This window comes from Acartia tonsa, chromosome 2, assembly GCF_053477335.1.
Source record: "Acartia tonsa isolate MP-2025a chromosome 2, ASM5347733v1, whole genome shotgun sequence".
Classification (NCBI taxonomy): Eukaryota; Metazoa; Arthropoda; class Copepoda; order Calanoida; family Acartiidae; genus Acartia; species Acartia tonsa.
The window spans coordinates 3,448,807-3,471,106 of NC_137261.1; the positions used below are offsets into that span (position 1 = coordinate 3,448,807).

The 22,300-nt window shown below is 30.8% G+C and overlaps 4 protein-coding genes across 6 annotated transcripts in view; 3 read left to right on the forward strand and 1 right to left on the reverse strand.

Annotated features, from left to right (window-relative positions):
• LOC145334156 (equilibrative nucleoside transporter 1-like) overlaps positions 1–1,112 on the forward strand; it is a 30,275-nt gene extending 29,163 nt beyond the window's left edge. For 2 of the 3 annotated variants that reach the window (XM_080179495.1, XM_080179516.1), the window contains exon 14: positions 787–1,112. The gene's annotated coding sequence lies outside the window, so the exon portion shown is untranslated. Of the gene's footprint in view, positions 1–765 lie in introns of all 3 variants that reach the window. The other variant, XM_080179506.1, reaches the window with a different exon arrangement.
• A 6,210-nt stretch (positions 1,113–7,322) lies between these two features.
• Positions 7,323–8,705, forward strand: LOC145312676 (uncharacterized). Its single transcript, XM_080151935.1, has 3 exons — positions 7,323–7,650; positions 7,880–8,008; positions 8,207–8,705. Exons 1-3 carry the CDS (start codon positions 7,536–7,538, stop codon positions 8,464–8,466), a joined length of 504 nt encoding a protein of 167 aa, XP_080008061.1. The 5' UTR covers positions 7,323–7,535; the 3' UTR covers positions 8,467–8,705.
• A 371-nt stretch (positions 8,706–9,076) lies between these two features.
• On the forward strand, positions 9,077–19,025 carry LOC145334059 (uncharacterized). The gene is made up of 3 exons (XM_080179341.1): positions 9,077–16,657; positions 16,822–16,988; positions 17,407–19,025. Exons 1-3 carry the CDS (start codon positions 16,115–16,117, stop codon positions 17,588–17,590), a joined length of 894 nt encoding a protein of 297 aa, XP_080035467.1. The 5' UTR covers positions 9,077–16,114; the 3' UTR covers positions 17,591–19,025.
• Positions 19,026–19,069: 44 nt separating this feature from the next.
• The window catches only part of LOC145334051 (long-chain fatty acid transport protein 4-like), a 28,509-nt gene continuing 25,278 nt past the window's right edge, over positions 19,070–22,300 (reverse strand). The window contains exons 28-32 of the mRNA XM_080179333.1: positions 21,934–21,993; positions 21,632–21,672; positions 20,974–21,068; positions 20,540–20,571; positions 19,070–19,207 (exon numbers count right to left, since the gene is read on the reverse strand). Of these exons, the coding sequence (XP_080035459.1) occupies positions 19,177–19,207; positions 20,540–20,571; positions 20,974–21,068; positions 21,632–21,672; positions 21,934–21,993 (259 nt within the window). The 3' untranslated portion in view covers positions 19,070–19,176. The remainder of the gene's footprint in view (positions 19,208–20,539; positions 20,572–20,973; positions 21,069–21,631; positions 21,673–21,933; positions 21,994–22,300) is intronic.

Consider the following 22,300-nt stretch of genomic DNA (forward strand, 5'->3'; position numbering starts at 1 on the left):
ATTAATTATTCAATATTTTTCTTTACTACGAAAATATATTTTTCAAGAATTCTAAATGAACGAAAATGTAACTATGGTTGTATGTACCGAACTTATCTATTTTCATGGTTTTAGTATTTAAAAAGGACGACCTTGTCAATAAGTAGCGAAATAAACCAGAGAAAGAGGGGGGCATTATGCTATTTATTACACTAGTCCCCAATATTTTATAATAACGCTTTCTTATTCGTTAGCCTTAAAACTTTGGAGACTTAAGTTAATTTTCATTGGTTGATTCAATAAGTTGATTGTCCAGACGTTTCAACCACTAATTTTAATCTACAGAAGGAGTAATTTTTTATATCATCATTGGGGATTTACATCAATTTATCTGTCATTGTCTTATCCCTTCAGATCCCTAGAAATCAACTAAAAATATAACTGAAAGATTAGCCACCATATAGAACAAGAAAGAGTTATTTATCCGTTAAGAAGTATTTTCTTACTTTTGAAAAGTCTTACGGACGAATGAAAGGGCAGGCCCTTATCATAGAGTAGCCATGTTACCTAAAAGTACATATCTTATGGAAAACTTTTTTAGATATTCAAGAATTATTGCATCGTATTATAAACAGCTTTCCGCGGATATTAAAATAAATAAAATATAAGATGAAAACCAGTTTTGTTTTAATATTTGGGAAAAATTGTCAAATACGATGCCATATATATTTATTCAATATGGATGAGAACCGGTTCTATTCCGGTGGTTTTCAATCGGCTTCTAAGCCATACTTGATAATATTTTAGATCTCCAGTTGAATATGTTTTATCCAGTTGATTCTTTTTATTACTTTTATACAATGATTTTAGTATGTATATTATTATAATGTTTTAATACTAAAGATTATAAAAAAAAATATTTTTTTTATCTTGTGGTTACTTTAACTATTATGTAATATGTAAAAACTTGAAATAATTTTAACAATACAAATGTAAAAATATTTTAAACGTACAATCAAATATTTTATGCATTCTAGATATTTTATGAAAATTCTTATAAACCTTTAATGTGAATCTATGGAAATGATATGTATGTAAATTGATTTTTTTTGTAAATAAAAATGTAATTAAAATATTTTGTTAATTCTAGCTAAAAAATAAGAGATATTTGCATTTATTTTGGTAAATATTATCTGTTTATATCTCGTTTAATACAATTTTTGTCAGGCAAATGAGATATCTGAATCCCACCAAGATTAGAATTAGATGAGGGAAGCAGAATGTCGAACAAAAATAGGGCGAGTGTGTACACGGACTTCTATAAATCATTTATATGAAAATGGAAGCAACCCTTTGGTTTGGTGGTGGCTGCAATTCATCGTTCATTCAAAGGAGCAAACCATAAAACCCCATAGATAGCTGACCTCTGTCGCTACCTGTAGCAATCTTGACTGGTGATCAAGTGCTCCAAAAAAGAAAACTTATTAAATTAAAGTATATCAAGTTACTCACTCACTCCAATATTTTGAATTTAAATACATTTGTTTTGTAATTCTAAGAAGTGAAAACTATATGCTTTTTTTTCCTAAAGTAATATTAATTTATGATTGCAGGTATCAATTTCGTGAGAGTTCCTTCGTAGAGAACATAAATTTGGAAAAATCGTACAGAAAGTTCGTATTCATAATCCCAAAAAAGTGGGGTTATTTCAAGGGCGTCCAAGTTTTTTCATTTTGGGGGGTTAAAATTCCAAATTTTTTGGGGGGGGCCTATGGCAACCCGAATTTAATTTTTTTTTTTTTTTTGGGGGGGGTAATCTTTACATTATATAGGCAAGGACGTCCAAGCTTTTTATCTTTTAGGGAGGTAAACATTTAAACTTCAAAATATTGGTTTTTATTTATTCTTCTTATAGTATCGTATTGGTATAACCTTTTTTATTATACCTTATACAATAATACTTCTTTTTGAGGTTAACAAACTTTAAAATTTTTTGGAGTTTAAAAGTTAAAGTTGGTCTTCTCCTGAATTTTAAAAAAGGTGGGGTCTGTTCCCTTTATCCCCCCTATGTAAACGCCCGTTTGGAGAGAAAGGAAGTAGTAGACAACAGGTGCAGATCATGGCGTTCATACATTTACCGTTAAATTAAAAAGAATAATAATAATAAATTATTAATTAGCAATGTTTTTTTCTACATATTTTCATTTATTATTCAAATAAATCTTGTGAAAATTATAATTATAATTTTTTGGACAAAACCAGTCTCCTCTAAACTGAGAGTCCAGTTATTTTTTCTTAGCTGTAATGTATAAACGCCAAATGTCAAATGTAGTATTGAAATATGAGTATAAGTCTTTCATACATTTCTGCAAATTAATTACATAGCAAATATTTATGTATCTTAGTATTGAAAACATAATATAAAAAGTTAAGAAATGTATCTATTATATTAACATACTAGCTGCTTCTTCTCTAGCCTCTAGGATATGTTTGGGGATGTCAACCCTAAAACCTTCCCTGGTCTTATGTAAAGCTTCCTTAAAATGAAGAACTCAATTGGGTCAGCACTTATTGAGATCTTAAGCTTTAGCCAAAAAAAGGCTAAATACTTTATATAATAGGATTGATATGTTATGAATATTTTCTGCTAAAGCTTATTGCATTTAATTATCTTTTGTTGGCTTCTTATATATTAATGGAGTCTAGTTTTCATAAACTAAATAATTTTTTTGATTTTTTGTATAGCACATTTATTTTGTTATAAGAATGGAACACCATAATAATAAATATGTGTGACCTATCAAGTTTATGAGAAATGCAAGTTAAGAGTAAAGCTATTCAATAATTCACCTTGCCAACCTTTTTGTCAGGAAAATATGCCAAAATGAGAAAAAGCTTTCACTTTACTGTTTATTTGTGTGAAAGTTTTTTTTTTATAAAAAAAGAAAAATGTAGACTCTTATATTGTTTCTATATTAGATTTGTGGATATGCCATATCAACCCTTAATAATAAATTAGTAGATGTCATAATCATAAAATAACAATAATTTAATTTGCTAAAATATATAAACACTCATATAAAGATACAGGATGTAGTCACAGAATTAGTTTTCTCGTATTCATTCGAATCCGGTGGATAGGAACCGGTTCTCATCCATACGAAAAAACTATGTCTAGCATCGTATTATATCCAGCTTTCTACGAATATAGAAATGTACAATCATAAGATTAAAACTAGTTTTTTTAGCCGGTGACTTCGTCACCTCGGGGCTAAAAAAACTAGTTTTAATCTCATAAATGTACATTCTATATCCGCGGAAAGCCGTTTATAATACGATGCGAGAAATAACTATATTACCCTATTTTTATAAAGGTTTAATCAAGAATACCAATGTAAAAGTTAACAAAATACATAATTCTTTACAAAAACACACACACACACACACACACTTACATAATATTCTCATAGGTTAGGCCAATTTAGTGTTAGAGGAGTTTCACAGGGATAGTACATTATGGGAATAGAAAACTGTAGGATAAAACCCTCTTGCAAGTGCTAGAAATTATTTTTTTCTTCCCAAATAAGAAACAATGGTGAATGATGAGATATGTAGGTATGAGTTAAAGAACCCAAACTTTTGTTTTTTTATCTTTTCATTTAATCCAATTAAGTTGCACTTTAAAAAAGGTGTTGTATTAAATTTTATACCTGTTAGTATTAATCCTTAAAAAATTTATATATGCAGCTGTTTGTAATTCTACCATACTCACAGAGTTCAGGGATAAGTAAATGTAAAAAGAAAATTTCTTAAAAATTGATTTCAAGCTTTAAAAATAGAAATTTGCATAGTAAAGAAAATGTTGATTATGTTATTATTTGTTGTGATTATGTTAGCATTTGTTGGCATATACTTGTTTAATGTACTCTGAGATACTTTTACCTTTTTTAAGACTTTTAAAATATATATGTATAGATTGAACATTAAAAAAACCTTAAAATTACCTTTAAATAATAGATTTATTCTTTAATTAAAATTGAAATTTACTGTAGTAATTTATTTCAATATTTTTGATCAATTTGCGTATCATATTATTTGAACTATCATGAATAGATCACGACGAAAAAACTTACGTACGAAATTTCTATGCGTTCGAAAATCCCAGTGATCACCTTAATTTATATAAGTATTTTTCTAGGAAATATTAAATATCTAGGGGCAATTAAGGTGAGGGGGGGGGGGGGTGGGAGGGTGAAATCGACTCTACTCCCCTTTTTAGATTTTAAAGAAAGAAAAAACAATTTTGGGGTTGGGTTATTTTTTTTCTAGAGGCGATTTTTCTTGATAAACACAGATATTGTTACTTTTATTTAAGATTTTTTATTTATCAGTCTAAGCATATCAATTTATATACATACACGGCTGGACCCTCAGATGTCAAAACTTTATTTTAGTGTTTGGCCAAAATGACTTAGCAATTGTATCTGTAAGTACGTCTAATAACACCCTTTGCTATTTTTAAAATCCTAGAAAATTTTTTTTGCAAGAAAATTGCATAAATTCGCAACCTTTTATAGAACCACTACATAACTCGAGTTTTAAAACTTTTTATATAAAATCCTTTTTACAAAAAATATCAATAATTACTTAAAATTAAACCTGAAAGAAAAAAAATCTCATTACACGTGTTAATTTGCATGTTTTAGGTCTTTTTTTGAGGAAAGTATAACTTCCACATTTTTGACAATAATATATTTTTTTAACATTTCAAAGTAAAATATAATAAAACCTAAACGATTTTTCTTGAATTATCAGTTGAAAATTTCATCAAACATGCAATTTAAGTGATGAAAATTTAATAAAATCATTTTTTGAATGTTTAGAATTACCAATTTTCTACATTTAAAACAAAATGTTAACAAAATTTAAAAACATTCTAATATATAACTTTAAAAATCAATAACATTTTATAAAATGATGTTTTAAAAAATAAATCATTAAAAGGTATTAAAATGCATTTTAAGTTGCTTAAAATTAAAACGAGAATATCTTTTTACACTTTATTCTTTGTAATAGAGATTAATCGTCATTTGCTGAAAATGAAACATTTAATAAACTAATTGAATCTTTTTGTGACCATGTTTAAACTTTTTAATTTTTACACTAAGGTGTTTTTTAATGAAAATCTTTATTGAATTCTCTTTTGCGACAAAAAAAGAAAGGGAATTTTTTACTATTTCTAGGTTATCTTATGTAATTTAAACTATATAATATGAAATAATTTTTAATTGTCTTTCTTTTGAGCCACAAAACACTGTAAAATGTAACATATATGCAAAAATAACAATTTTTTTAATGAATATTATAATATCCTTATATGACATTGCGTCAGAGCTTATTCTTTAGATCATATGTTTATGAAAAGTAGTCATAAACTTGGAGGGTTGCGCTATTTATTAGAATATTAAATAAACTTGAATGGTAAAAATATTAGCATAGCCTTTGTCAATTCAAATGCTTTAGGTATATTATTTGGAAAGTTAGTTAAAAAAGAGAGAATTTGCTGTGTATACTGTTGAAAGACTTTCAAAAATGTAAATTACAAAGCAATCCTAAAAGATCGGGTCGTAGGCGAGTCTTAGTCGGGGGTTTTCTGATAGCAAATATTGCGTTATTGGTATACAATGTAAAAAAAAAAACATTCTAAAGAAATTCTTTAAATAAAACCCAACGTGTATTGGCAGTACAAACATCTTAATGCTAGCAGACATATGTTTATCAACATTGGCCATTTTTTGTTGAATTAAGAGGAATTTGATATTATTTTATTGATCGATTGCTGAAATGAATCACGGAGCATTCTCGAAAATTGCGCGTCACACGTTTCTATAACCTGCCGGCACACGAGTTGAAATCTCCTAAAACTTACTTTAAATCAAAACGTTTTTTATATTCTCATTCGTTTTCATTTCACCGATAGAGTTAGTACTCTCTCTTACATCGCTTTTTAAATACGTTTTCAACAGTAAGTTTTAGTTTTTTAGTGAATTATATATACTATTTCAACGTATTACTTCATTTACTTCATTTACTATTTTCAGTTGGGGATTTTATTTGCATTTGGGATTATTCGGGAGAATTTCAATAGTAAATGGAGAGTGGTTCCTAAATACTTATCGAATTCTTCGAATTTTCCCAATATTCAAACTCTTTTAGCTTACTTTTCGATGGATTCTTTAGTGATTTATGGAATATCGATCGATAAAAAATATTAATTGTAGCATAAGGAAACGAAATAAGACGTTTTTAATGGAATAACATGAAGTTACAAAATGGCCATTTTTTGTTGAATTAAGAGGAATTTGATATTATTTTATTGATCGATTGCTGAAATGAATCACGGAGCATTCTTGAAAATTGCGCGTCACACGTTTCTATAACCTGCCGGCACACGAGTTGAAATCTCCTAAAACTTTAAATCAAAACGTTTTTTATATTCTCATTCGTTTTCATTTCACCGATAGAGTTAGTACTCTCTCTTACATCGCTTTTTAAATACGTTTTCACCCACCCTCCCTAACCCTTTATTTTATTATTGGAAAGTTTTTATTTCTAATTTTTTGTATTTTTTATCAATATTATTCATTCTAATTTGACATATTAAACTATTCATGTATCTACATTTTTTTTTTCAGATCATCGTTTTTTTTAAATTCTCAGTGATCATGACACCCTTTGAGTACTATAAACTAAGGAATGTCAAGACATTCCATGCTTGCAATCTCCGTACCTTTAAAGAGATTTTAACTTTTAATCTTCTCTATTATGTCACATATCAAAGTGAAACAGATAGACATTTAATAGTAAGAGAAATGATTAATCGTGTATTCCTTTTCCGTAGTCAATTGGAGCAAATTAATCATAATTTAGAAGATTGTTTTTTAACCGCCAAATCTGTTTATGATGAATTTGGCCGGTCTGTCAAAGATTTTGAAACTGAATGTCACACCACCTTGTCAATTCTTGATTGAATGATTTATTAAATTTTTCTTTTTCTTTTCTTATCCAAAAATTCTTATTTTTTCATTAATTTTCAGACGCAAATTTTCTTAAATTAATTTCATTTTCTTCCTATTTAGATTTTCTTTTTAAAAAAATACTAATTGTTAATTTACAGCATGTATTATTTTCATTTTTGCATGATTTTTTCATGAATGTTTTTTATTTTTATATTGTTTTTTTCAATTTTTCTTCATCTTCAGAACTAAAATGCCTGTTCCTACAGGACATTCGCACAATTCCTCAGATGAGGAAAATCCCCCCCCCCCCCCCCCGCACCTTCTACAGTGGTTTCTACCACGAGTTTATCTAGAACCTATTCGGTTACATTAAATACCTCAGCTCCCTCGTCGGTTGTAGCTCCAGGTCCTTCATCGGCTGCGCAAACGATTATTCCTCAGGATCCTAAAGATCCGTTGGGGTTAAATAACCTCCCTCCAGCCGGTTCATATTTGCCGGGGATAGGTTTCGTGCCACAAATAAATCAGCCGCCAAAAATGACAGCGCGACTTCAAGAGTCTGCAGCTTTAGCGCGACCATCGGTGTCTGCAGCTCCTCATATTGAATCTGAGAAAGTCAAGATGCCTGCTAGACATGCTTCAGTGTCTTCAGGTAAACTTAATACTTAGTAATCATGATTTTGATTCAATGATTTAGAATTTGAATTTCATAAAAATTTGTCTTCTTGGCAGTTTTTTACCCCCATACAATTTTCTTTTCTAAAAAAAAAAAAAAAACCTTAAATTTTTTCCCCCCTTTTTTATTTTTTTCTTTTCTACAGTTATAAACCTTTTCTCTACTTTATTTCATTTTAAAAAAATTTTTTATGTTTTTTATTTAGACGATTTTTCCCCCAAACGCAAGAAGTCAAAAAAGAAGAAACGCTACCCTAGTAGTTCCTCTTCATCCAGTTCATTCTCTTCATCTTCGAGTTCTACGGAATCAGATGAACCTAAAAGGAAAAGAAAAGGTATTTTTTAACTAGACAAAATCCTTTCTTTCCCACATTTATGAACTCTTAAATCTTAATGATATTATCATAGAAATTTATTTTAAATACAGTTATTTTTTAAAATATAAATTTCTTAACGCCTTGTTTCTATGAACACTGACTGAATATTTGACGTTATTTTTTGGATTACTATTTCTTCATTTATTCTTTCTTTAGGAAAGAAGAAGAAAAAGAAGAAGAGCAAGAAGCACTCTTCTGATTCAGACAGTAGCAGTCAGCTAGTAGGTGGCCGAAAAGCTCGACGTCGCCTCCGGCGAGCAGCAGAAATCCTGTCAGACCCACCTGCATGGATAGGCATGACGTCTGCAGACATACACGCCGAGCGGGAACGCCTCTTCGAACATCTTAACGTAAGAAAAAACTTTCAAATTTTTCGATCAATCATATATTTTTTAATATATGTAGGGGTTAATTAGTCCATTTCAACAAAAAAGGGTAGTTACATTGGGTTAAGGGCATTTTTCTTTTTCTAAATTCCATTATAAAATTTTTTTCTCTTTTCAACATTTTCGGATTTTCTGTTTTGGAATATTAGTTTTTTTTTGTTATTTCTTTATCCATGTATCTTTTTTCCATTTAAAATTCTTTTCTTGGGAATCTCACAATAGTTTTTTCTATTCAGTCTTTGGATGAAAAGAATGACGTCTCTCTCACATTTTTAAAATGCAGACTGGCCAGAGTGTACGTTTTGTACGTTACGCATCGAATCTGTGTACGTTTTGTACGTTACGCATCGAATCTGTGTACGTTCTGGACGTTATTTTGATATGTGTACGTAACGTATTTTGAAATTTGTATTTTTGTACGTTTTACGTTTTTTTTAAAAATAATAAGAATCAAATATTAGCAGAAAAGTAATTTCTATGTTTTGTACGAAAATTTTTGCAAAAACAATAGGTGTATTATTTAAATAAATTCAATAATATCTTCAATTTTCATATAACAAAAATATGTATGTAAATTATGCATATATGTTATTAGAACTTACAGTTTAAATTTATGGATTTGAAATATATGTCCTATAAATATACAGTATGACCCTCGAAAAAGTATTTTTAAGCATCTGTAGCCCTTATTTCTCAATGAATTATTAAAAAATGCATATGTCCTTGTTCTCCATAGTATTTTACGTAAGTAGATATAAAAATATTTTTTTTACCTCCATTAACACCGGAGATTTTTAGAGCTAAAGTTTTGAAAAAGTGACTGAGAAAAAGAATTTTTTTTTGTTTCTCTTATTTTTTGGATAGTTATATTATGTTTTTCTGTCAACTGAATAATGAGACACAAAGAAAAACAAGTTAACTAAATATTTCTTTTTTATTCCACCAAAAAATATAAATTTTTAATGGCAAAAAATACTACTGAATGAATTGATTATTTGCAAATTTTAGGTTATTTATTAACCCTTATTTATAGAAAAGGATTAATTATGACAGTTGCTCCGCCTACTTTTCTGACATCTCAATTATTTAATAGGGGGTAAATTAAGCTTTTTAGACTAAAAACTCATTATGTTTTATTTTTATTTTCTTTATAACTTTTTTGTTATTAAATTTAGGATTGTGAAACAAAAACAATTTTCCTGCTATATTCATAGAGATTTATTTGGTTTTTTAATCTTAAACAATTTTGCCTAATAAGTAAGTTTTTCAAAATATCATTAAACTAAAAAGACTCAAAAAATATGTGTAAAAAAATGCTTTTTACTCAAAAACTAAATTTTTTATTTCATTTTTGTATAAAGTTTCTGCTAGTAACAAAAATAAAAGGATTTCTAGCTTAATTTTGCTAAAAAAGTCGTTTCATGTTAAAAGTTACTTTTTCCTCAGTCACTTTTTCAAAACTTTAGCACTAAAAATCTCCGGTGTTAATGGAGGTAAAAAAAATATTTTTATATCTACTTACGTGGAATACTATGGAGAACAAGGACATATGCATTTTTTAATAATTCATTGAGAAATAAGGGCTGCAGATGCTTAAAAATACTTTTTCGAGGGTCATACTGTAGTTTAAACTATTGAACAGAAAGAGATATGCATTTGACTAAATTCAAGTTTAAATGCATTTCATGGTACTACCCCTTTAATAGATTTTACGATAATTTTTTTCAAATTCTTTATATACTTGGGGTAAATTTTCCGAGATATCATATGGTGCACAGTGTAGGATTAAGAAGTCTTATTTTTTGGTATCTTCAGTTTTTAAAGAATAAGAATCAAATATAAGTATAAAAGTATTTGTATATTTATTTGTATTTGTACAAAAAGTTTACAAAAATAGTATTTTATCTATAATGCAAAGTAGAATGATGTCTGTCCGTCTGCTTGTCCGTCTGTATATCAGAAGCTTAATATCTCAGTAACCACTGAACCTATTGTGCTCTACTCTTCATGGAATATACCTAATAGTCCTGTGATGGTTTTTGCTATTTTCTTTGGGGAGGGAGCTTTTTACTTTCTACTAGGATTAGAGGCTTCGTATTCCTCTTTTATAGAATTGTTTGTTGGAAATTTGTCAAAAAAAAATATAAAAAAATATTCTGATTATTTTTTTCATTTAGGCTTCGCCCCAGGGTGCGGTGGGGGTTCCCCCACCCCGCTGATTTGCATTAGTTTACAAAAATAAATTGAGGGGTGGTTGTTTTTTTTTTTTGGGGGGGGGGGTGGGTTTCCCACACTCTAAGAAAATAGCCTAAAACTACCACAGGACTAGTAGATATATTCCCTGAAGATTAGAATTTAGAACCCAATCTGTTCAGCGGTTACCAAGATCTTAAGCTTTAGACAGACAGGCATTGATTTACTTTGTATTAAAGACTAGTATTTTTTGAGATCTTTAGCAATAGACAAAATAACCCTATATCCTATTATATGTTTATCCTATAAATCCTTTTTTTTCTGTAACAAAGAATCTCGCTAACTGCTGAACTGACATGATCTTTGTAAGGTTGTAGGCTATTTTCTCTGTCCTTCCATATCCCTTCAAGAACCTGTATTCAAAATGGTAGAAAAATAGCCTAAAACCATCTCTGTAACTCTGTGAAGTAGTTATGAAAATCTTAAGCATCAGACAAAAAACTTACTACTTTATTTAATAGAATATACTTAGTACATAATAACAGGATGTATGTCTCTCTGTCAGTTTATTTGTACCAAAGATTCTCGCTAACCGCTAAACCGATATGGTTCTCTTTTACAGGGTAGCTTTTCATAGGTCCTGGGAGAGAGGGTACAACCACCCTCCCAAGAGAAACTACTCTTAGAAAAAAATCACAACCCTTCCCCTATTTTTTCTTTCTTTTTAAAATTGAAATCAGAAATGGGGGTGGTCTACTCCCCCTTCCCTCACTAAAAAAATTATTAGCGAAGCTACTCTATAATCACTTTGTCAGTCCGTTATGCTATCGGAGAAACGTGATTTTCTCGGCTCCTGTTTTTTGATTGAATAAGTTCACATTCTACATATTTTCATTGAGATTTGCCTTTTGGTTGGGTGCTAGATCTATTCCTAGATTTTCTTTTTTTCATGGTTTTCTTGACTTCTATTCAAGATAGACGGCTGAAATTTTCAGGGAATAAATAAATTCACATTGTACATATTTTAAAAAAGTTTCTTTAAGGTTTGCCTATTTGTTGCAGTGCTAGATCGATTCCTAGATGTATAGGTTTTTGTGATTTTCACAACTCATATTCCTGATAGACGGTTGTAATTTTCAGGGATTGTATTAGTTTTCATTCTTAATACTTCCACTAAATTTCATTGAGATTTGCGTTTTGGTTGGGGGGCTGAATTTTTTCCTAGATTTTCACGTTATTATATATTTTTAAAAGGTTTTGTGATTTATTTAAATAAGTTAAATGCTTATTTTTTACGACACTACTCTATAGTTTATATAGTTCCCAGATTTCCATCCATAACTTTTGAGCTTCGCTACTTAAGGATGTTGTCATCCTTGTTTTTTACTTTTTATTTTTAAATAAAAAAATGGGTTTTTGAATTCAACTCCCCCCCCCCCCTAATCAAGTTCCTCTAGAGGCCTCTAAGGGCGTAGTCGCTGGTCCTTATAATAGGATATACTTTGTACATAATAACAGAATGTCTGTTTGTTTGAACCAAAGAATCTCGCTAACCATGGAACCGATATGGTTCTCCTTAACAGGATAGCTTCTCATAGGTTTTTGGAAGTTTTATAACTATTTTGGGGAAGAGTATCACCATCCACCCTCCCAAGAGAAATTGACTTTAGAAAAAAAACTACCCCCTCCCCCCAAAAATGAATTTTAATTGCTCACTGATTTTAAGTTAATTTTTTTCCAGATGTCTATAAATAACTTTTGAGCTTCGCTACTTATGTATGTTGTCATCCATGTTTTTTTTATTGAATTTAACTCTCCCCTCCTCAAGTGCCCCTAGAGGCCTTTAGGAGCGTAGACGCTAGTTCTTTTGAATAGAGTAATAGGATATCTTGTGTCTGTCAGTTCGCTATGGTTCTCCTTTACAGGTAGCTGCTAGTAGACTTAAATGTATTGATAATAGGTAACTAGGAAATTATTTAACTTATTTTTATTAGGAATGTACGTTTTTTTACTTTTTTTTATGTACGTAACGTATTTTTTGTGTGTACGTTATGTACGTTTTTTATTTTCAAAATTGGCTGGCCAGTCTGAAAATGTGTCATAAGAGACACCTGCCGTTCGAAGAATTATGTCGAGGACGCTGCGAAGCGCCTTGTGGCATTGAAGGCCCCCAAGAATCTGTTATACGACTTGCAGCAGTCGTTGCAAGCCTGCTACCAAGCAATAAAGGCAAGAACTTCATGATTTCTTTTCTTCTTTTTCATCTTACACTAATCAAACCTATGTCATTTAATTTTCTTATTTTTATTTTTGAATCCGGCAGATAGAAACCGGTTCTTTTACATGATACCTATTTAGTATTTCAAATTTATTTTAAGAGGCGCAAGTATATGATTAACACCAGTTTTATTAGCTCATGCACCACGGAAAGATTTTTTATAATATAGTACGTGACATTTAATTATTTTTCATTCAATTTGAGTTTCATTATTTGTCACTTTAAATTTTTAAAAAAAGATTAATTTCTACGACAACTTTCTTTTCATAGAGCAGTTATCAGTATATTTTATTATAAAATTATCAGGATTTTCGTTTTATCTAGGTAGCTGAAAGCTCCATTGGATACATCGAACTGGCCTTTTCAAAAAATATCGGCCACGCCAACCGTGTGGCTCTAGCAGGTAACAGGCGCTACCTCACCTCACAGCAACAGCGCATCTCGGACTCTTTACCTGACTTTCGAGGAGACTATAGCCGAGGAGCACGTGGCGGCTTCTCTAACGGCCGGTTTAACCAAAATGGAGGCTCAAACCCTCGGGGCAGAGGATCCAGAGGACAAGGTCGAGGAACTCTTCGCTGTCACGGATGTAACGGCGAAGGACATAAAGTCGACGACTGTCCTTCCGCCAACTCTAAGTCATAACTCTACTCCTCTTTATACTATTCAAGATTTAAATCTACCGATACCTACCTCAGATATTCCTAATTTTCACATTTCTTCTCTAACAAATTTTTGTTTTACAGAAGATTATGAACATTATAAACGTTTATATGATATTCAAACAGATTTTTTATCTAGTTATTCTCCTGCTTATTCTATTCATTCACTTACAGCAATTAATTTTTATAAAAATATTCTCAATGCACCACCTTTTGTTTTACAAACCCTTACCTTTGGATATCAACCAGGTAGATTATCGAGAATAATTCTTTCTATACTTACTTATATTAATTTTGTTAAACGAATTTTTTCTTTACAATTATTCTCCATAATCTATCTTTTTTAAGTTTTTACATCTCCTGTGTTACCGTATTTTGAGAAGAACAACAATAGCGCTGTTCGCAATCCCGATTTTGTTCGTCAAGAAATTCAATCTTTGTTAGACAAAGGTATTATTGCCCAAATCGATCATCAGCCTTATTGTTGTTCGCCTCTTACGGTGGCTAGTAGAACATGTAGTTTAACTAACACAACTAAACTCAGGAAAATCTTTCGACACATAAATAATATTTTCATAATTTCTTTTTTGATTCCCCTCATTTTTCTATAAAATATTTCTTTTTCTTTTTCATTTTCTTTACACTACCTCTCAAAATATCTTTTCATTGATATTTATTCTTCAAAATTTTTCAAATTTATTCCCCTTTTAAATTTTTCGAAATATTTTTCCTGCTTTTAGATTGTGCATCGATTTATCACGTCATATCAACCTACTTCTCCAGCCTGAGAACGTCTCTTTAAATGACATTAAGACAGTGCTGCCTCGCATTTCTCAGGATGTATTTTTTACATCTTGGGATTTGCGGGGCATGTACCATCAAGTACATCTAGATCCTGCTGTTACTGAATTTTTTGGTTTTTGTTACAAAAATGCTGATAGTTCCTATTCTTTTTACAAATATTTAAGGCTTCCCTTCGGGGTTGCCTCAGCCGTATTTTTAGTTGACGCCTTGATCCGTCCAGTCAAACATTTTTGTCACCGTCACAATATAGACATTAGTGTCTATATTGATGACGGTTTGACTGTCGAACTAAATTATTTTAAATGTCTTCTTAGTACACATTTTGTATTATCGGTTTTACTAAGTGCAGGTTGGCATTTCCAACTTTCTAAATGTCAACTAGAACCTGTCCGTCGCATACAATATTTAGGTTTTATTCTTGATAGTAGTAAAATGATAATTTTCCTTCCCATCATAAAAATTCAAAAAGTTTTATTTCTTCTTGATAAAATTTTACTTGCTTTTGATTCTAATGATCCTGTAGATGTTACAATTTTAGCCTCTTTTTTAGGCAAACTATGTCATGCATATTTTAGTCATGGAGATTTTATTCGTGTCGTAGCTAGAAATTCTAATCATGCTCTTGGTGTTTACACCTCACAGTATGGTTGGAAAGGAGCTTTGTTTGTCAATGCAGATATGTTTCAAGAATTGTCCCTCTGTAAAGAACATTTTGTTTCTTTAAACGGACAACCCATTCGTACTGAATCCAAAACAATAGAAGTTTTTTCCCCCCATCAAACATCTTTTTTAATTGACAACATTGATCCTAATGATTTAAACAAACATTGTAATGTTTTCGTGTCAGACGCTTCTGACCACTCAGCCTTTTCCTTCAAAGCTGGAGATTGTAAAATTATTTCTGACTACTTATTTACTCCACAAAAGGCTGAATTATCTTCAGGCCATAGAGAACTTTTAAGTATTATTAAAGCTTTTGAACATTACAGCAATTATTTTGCCACCCTCAAAGGACAGTTGGTTATTTGGATAACTGATAGTATGTGTCTTTACTCTTTTTTGCGTATTGGAAGCCGTAATTTAGTCATTCAAAAATTATTAATTCAATTAAAACTTTTAGAATTCCAATACGCAATTCGTATTTTACCTAAATGGATGCCCCGAGACAGCTCACTCATCACTTTAGCAGATTTAGGCTCTAAACTTTTTAAATCTTCTAATGAATTTGGAATTAGTTTAGATGATTTTAAATTTCTTCAAAGTTATTTTTCTATCAAATTTTCAATTGACTGTTTCGCAACATCTAAAAATTGCAAAGTAGAGAAATTCATTTCCCCTTTTCCACAACTAAATTGTGTTGATATTGACTTTTTTACAGTTTCCCTGACTAGTTCAGAATGTTACTACATCCACCCCCCAATTTCTCTCCTTTCTCGTGTTTTTAATAAATTAAAATTGTATGATGATATAACAGCAGTAGTAGTTTTGCCCTCATGGCTGCCATACCCTTTTTGGAATTGTATTGTTAAAGGATCTTATTTTAATTCTTTTGTCAAAAATTTTCTTCTTTGGGATCCTTATTATATTGCTTCTACACCTAATAATTTTTTCAATGGCCATAAGACGTTTAAAACTCTCGCCTTATTGATTCACACCGGTAAAGACTATGCAATTCCTTTACCGCAATTTTAATCAATTTATTTTTTAATGAATTGTACAAAATTTTTTCAGCATTCTTAAAATGAGAACATCTTTCAAACATTCGGCTGTTAATTATCATAAGTTTAATGCTCCTTTACAGACTCTTAAAGACAATAGACCTCTAGAAAAGAGAGGCCCTCTCTATTTTCCTTCAGTTTTAGAGAAATACAACCTTACGGAAAAAAGGAAACGTCATATAAAATTGACAGCGTCTTCAAGAACTAAGTCCACGCAATTACTTCACAACCGTACTTTACGCCGTTTTGAAATTTTTTGCGAAAACAGAAATAAAACTCTGTTAAATTTCTCAAAGAAGGATTTAGCCGCTTACATAGAATATTTAGAGGACTCCGCAGCTAAAAAATCCGCCGTAGTCGGTTTGGCAGGCGCCATAGATTTTCTCGCCAGTGCATTGGATATGAAATCCCCCTGGACCCCCCAAATAGAAAGAATGTACCAAGGTATCACGAGAAGAGCCTCTGCAGAACAGCCTCTAACCAAGAAAGCGCCTAAACTGCCCATACAATACCTGACCTTGGCTATTGATAGACACTTGACACCTTTTTTAAAGGATCCAGATCAGGTAATCAGCTTTCATACAGCTCATAAATCTTCTTTTTCGAATAAAATTTTATTAATTTTTACCATTTAGCTATTAGAAGTTTTTCGGACCTAACTACGTTTAATATATGGAGTTTCTTTCATATCACATAGCTTGTTTTCTAATAGAAATCTTATTTTCTTAAGATTCCAATTGTAACCCTCCGAGCGATCGTGGCTCAACACCTCCAATACAGCTTGTGTGCGCGCATATCCGACCTGCTGCGATTGAGAGCTTGTGATCTAGCGGTTACCACACTAGGAGACACTCCAGCGATGTCCATAACCTTCAGATCTTCTAAAACTGATCCTAGGTACTTATTTTTTGACAAGAAAAAATTTCTTTAAAAATTTTTTCTTTTTCCCAGACAATCTAATTTTTTAATTCAAGAATTTTAATTCAAATTTTATACAAAATTTCTTTCTACCTTCTTGATTTTTGTTTTCTTAAGTTAAAATTAAATTATGGTTGCAAAATAATTTCTAGTTGTCTTAAAACAAAATTCCTTTCAAAAATTTTTTTAATTTCTTAGTTGAAATTTTTAAACTTCCGATTACAAACGATTTTTCTAGCTATTGTTTAAATTCCTATCTTATATACCTTAGAATTGTTAAAGTTTTACTATGGAAACCTTTTTTCCAAATTACAATTTTTTAAAATTTTTTAACTTTGTATCTCATCTAGAACATCATTTGTTTTACACGAAGACATAAAACATTATTTTTTTCTAGATTCGAGGGCTCCACCAGTTATGTGATCTTCAACGGATCAGAGTACTGTCTTTATTCATTGCTAGTCCTGTATTACAATAGGCTCCGGTTATACTCATCAGATTCATCCTGTTTGGATACTAGCTACCTTCTGCCACGTACAGGGAATGGCACCACTTCGAAATCTTCTAGGCGAGTTTTTTAAGCATAATAAATTCACACATTTCTTTTTTCCTTCTTTATTTTTCACAAATCTTTATTAGTAATTATTTTTTAGAATCCTAGTTGCAGATGGACGTTACGCCATTTCAGCTTCCACCTTAATGTAGGATGTAAACTTAATTTATAGTAATCTAGGACTTAAGCATAAAATTACATCTAAATCTGCTAAAAGCTTAGGAGTGTCATCTGCCTTTAGACTAGGTATGAGCGATGATCATATCCGAGTCTTAGGCCGATGGCGCTCCATAGCTACAGCTCAACATTATCGAGCTATTGACGATACAACGCTCATTGAAATATTTTCCAAAATTATGCTAAAATCCTCGAGCACAGCAGTTCCCAGGTCCTTAGCAGCCCTCACAGACCAGGCCTCCAATTCCATCACTTCACGGACGACACCTTCTTGGTCCTCCGCCCATTCAGCCTCTCTGAACCGCGCTCTTATCTTCCAAATTTTGTTAGCTTCGGGCTATCTAGACCCCCGAGGATGCCCTCTCAACAACGAAGGTTACCCTCTCCCTCAAGACGTTCCGGAGGTTAGAGCCAACGGCGAGGAACTTCTAGCCATTGAGTCCTCTCAGACTTTCATCGTGACTTTGCCTAACTAAGTTATTATACGCTTTTGTATTATTTTTATATATTATGTTTTTATTTAAATTCTTAAATAAAACAAGATTTTTTAAATTTCATATTAGTTCTTCTTTCAGTATTTTTTCAGATTACTTAAAATGTTTCTTTTTTAAAGAAAAAAGAATTTTTATAATAGCTACCTACCATAGAATTTATTAATCTTTCGATTTCGTTTCTTTTTAAAGAAAAAAAAAGACTTTTTATAATAGCTACCTACCATAGAATTTATTAATCTTTCGATTTCGAACTGGTTTATTATCCGAATACTCTCACGAATTTCTTCGTTTCATTTCGATTGGTTCCTAAATACTTATCGAATTCTTCGAATTTTCCCAATATTCAAACTCTTTTAGCTTACTTTTCGATGGATTCTTTAGTGATTTATGGAATATCGATCGCTAAAAAATATTAATTGTAGCATAAGGAAACGAAATAAGACGTTTTTAATGGAATAACATGAAGTTACAAAATTGCAGAAAACTATTTCCACAAGAAAAATTATTCAGGTTTCTACTTCACAATTTTAAATATTTCTTTCTGATAAAATGTTTGACATATATCGTATAATCATTTACCAAAAAAAATATTTTGATAATTTAGATTTCAGAGAAGGTTAATCCTTTCAAAAAACTAAGACGACATTTTGCATCTTCTGTCATGACATTTTTAGAAAAAATATAAAAAAACAAAATTTAGTATGAAAACTATTTTCATCGATTTTTCTGAAGGTATTATCGTATTCTGTGGCTTTGTTATTATCATTTACTTATATCGAAAGTGCCAAACATTGTACCCTAACTTATTCATTTAATAAAAAACTAACCGTGACATGAAAATAAATAATAAATATATTATTGAAATGTACATTATTTGTTATCTAGAAAAATATACTTAATAAATATCAATACGTAAATTTTAATTTAACTAGAGCTTTTCTCTTCAAAACTTCATCTTTCCATCCATGATTTCGCTGAAAAAAAATAATACCTATTAATTTTAAAAATATTAACGTCATATCCTAAAAACTAAAATAGTTAGATTTTTTGTCTTTCACTAAGATCTCGCTTATAACTGAATTAAAACTAGGCTCTTCAATTTTAGAAGCTTCGTGTAGAACCCGGGAAAGTTACAGGCTGTTTTTCCAGCCCCCGTAGAATATAAGGGGCGAAACCTACTAGTCATGTCCATTAAATTGGAAATGCTGAATAAAAAGACAGAAATCAAAAGGTTGACAATATCCATCAAAGTGAAGCTCTAAAATAAGAAGGAATAACAAACGAACAATAGTAAAGTATCAAAACTTAATGAGCAGTAATTTGTAAGTCTGAACAAAATTGCGAAAGTACAGAATAATTTAGAAGAACATACTTTTATTTGTTGGATTTAATAATAGAGTTGCTCTGCTTAGAATATTGGATCTTGTTGACACAGGAATCATCATTCCAAAAATCGGATAATTATATCATACAAAAAGTTGTCAAAAAATTCAAATTCGGCGTGTTTTAAATAGACGTATGGACTTTCTGGTAACGATTACAGAGTTGCAACCCTTTCTAATTCGTAGCTAACTGTTATAGGCAGTGTTGCGGATCCGGATCCGCACTGACCAAATTTGGAGGATCCGCATACAATCAATGCGGATCTGCAACACTGGTTATAGGAATAGTCATGCAAAGTTCAATATCGATAGGAAAACTCTAAACTAACGAAAAGAGCTATTTGATACAGAAGGACGTACTCTCATTATAAACAAGGATGGCAACATCCATAAAAGCGAAGCACTGAAACGGTAGGAAAAACGGACATTAACACATGTATAGTGTCAGAACTGAATAATCATAATATAAATGTATAAGAGTCAAAGCAAAATTGTAAGTAAATTTGTTGGAAAACTGCTTTATTCAGGATAATATTTATGGACATACTTACAATTTTACATTTTTAGGACTTGATTATAGAGTTGCTTCGCTGATAACATTATACTTTGTTGTTACAGGAATCAATATACCAAAAATCAGACCAATCGGATGATTAGATCACATAAAAATTTGTTGTTAAAAAAAGTAAAAAAATCAACATGTTTAAAATGGACGTACGGACATTTTGGTGATGATTATAGAGTTGCTACGCTTTCCTAATCTTACCTAACTATTAAAGGAATCACCATGCAAAATTTGAAATCGATAGGACAATTCTAACATGCCTAAATTAACGAAAAAAGCTATCCGGTACGGACGGACCTACCCTAATTATAGAAAAGCTTCGCTTTTAAAAAGCTTCGCCTTAAAAAATAACATTTTACCTGAACAACTCATTATCGAGTTCTTTGTAGGACCTAAGTAGTATTAACATTCTAGGTATTTATTGAAATCAACAATCCACCTCATTCCCTTCCCCTCTACTGGATGAACGAAGTGACCAATAACTAATGTCCATGTTAGCAACCTAGATTGACGACAATTTTTGCCCTATTCGCGAATATTCTACATCCATTATCATACATATATCTATAATGTAGAGAATATGATAAATAAAAAAAAGTTGACATTATATACAGATACAGGATCAAGGGAGGGGATAAAAAGGGAGCTATAAAAACAGTCCATAAACAAAATAGATTATAGCTACATAGCTAAAACCTAGACTTAACCTCAAAGATATTATTATTATTTGTATTGTAAGTCGTCCTCCTTGATTATTAACTTAGTTAGAGATCAAAGTTTAAAGAATGTTTTTCCTTGACTTTTTATCCATGATGTAAAGAGGGTCTGAAACCAAGTTCTTATCAAATCCATCTCGTTGGAGATCTTTCTTCTTTAATTTGAAGGTTGCTAAAATAATTATTTTCTCTTCAGCTTTATTCTTCTAAGCAAACAAATGAGGAATGGAACTTAACCATATATTTTTAGTTCGGCAGTCACTCGACTAAGCCTCAAATTTAAACCCATTTGGATGTATTAATAGTTATTTCTCGTATCGTATTATAAACGGCTTTTCGCGGATATAGAATGTACAATTATAAGATTAAAACTAGTTTTTTTAGCCCCGTGGTGCCGAAGGCACCGGCTAAAAAAACTGGTTTTAATCTTCTGATTGTACATTTCTATATTCGTAGAAAACTGGATATAATACGATGCTAGACATAGTTTTTTCGTATAAATGAGAACCGGTTCCTATCCACCGGATTCGAATGAATACGAGAAAAATCTTTTATAAAAAATTTGGATTTAGACTTCCAGCGGATTTTTTAATTGCAAAAGGTTGAATTGCTCGAGGTTTACATGCGGCTGCCGAACCTTGGTATATTTCTATACATGGCTTCTTGAAAGTTTTCTTTTCAAAGGTCGATTTAATTCTGGTGGGAAAAATAATAATGATGGTAAATAAGTGGTACCTGTGAGCTCAATTTCATTTACAACTCGAATAAACAGTGGCCTAAAATTATAAACTTTAACATAATTATCTTTAAGAAGAATTGTAAATATTCAACATTTATCTAGTGCAGTTCACAGTAAATATTCCTGGTAACGATCATCTCCAAAAATCTATGAACTTTGAAGGCCTTTAAAGTACATAGATGTTTCGTTACCAGGAATATTATACAGTGAACTGCACTAGATCCCAACATTTTTTTATATGTTGAAAAGTAAATATAAAGTCTAATCCAGGATTTTAATAATTTGAATAAAGTTTTACCTGGCATATGCTGGAAGTCTTGCTTCTAATCCATCCAGAAGCTTGGACAAATCAACTTCTCTAAATAAATTTGTAATTTTGAAAATATCTGTCCTATGATATAAAGTTTTTTGTCTGAAGCTTAAGATTTCAATCACTACAGAACTGATTAACTTTTCCAATACAGGAAAGCTTTACATAGTTCCCAGGACGGTTAAATTATTTAATTTTTTGATTTAAGACTTAGGGTGGTTTTAAGCATTTATTCTGACCCTTTCTTACCCCTTAAACATAAAAAATAAAATTTCACCTTCCACCAATCATTTAAAATTTATTTTTCTTCTCCAAAATTTAGCAACTTATAACTATCTGAATTACCCGGATGGAT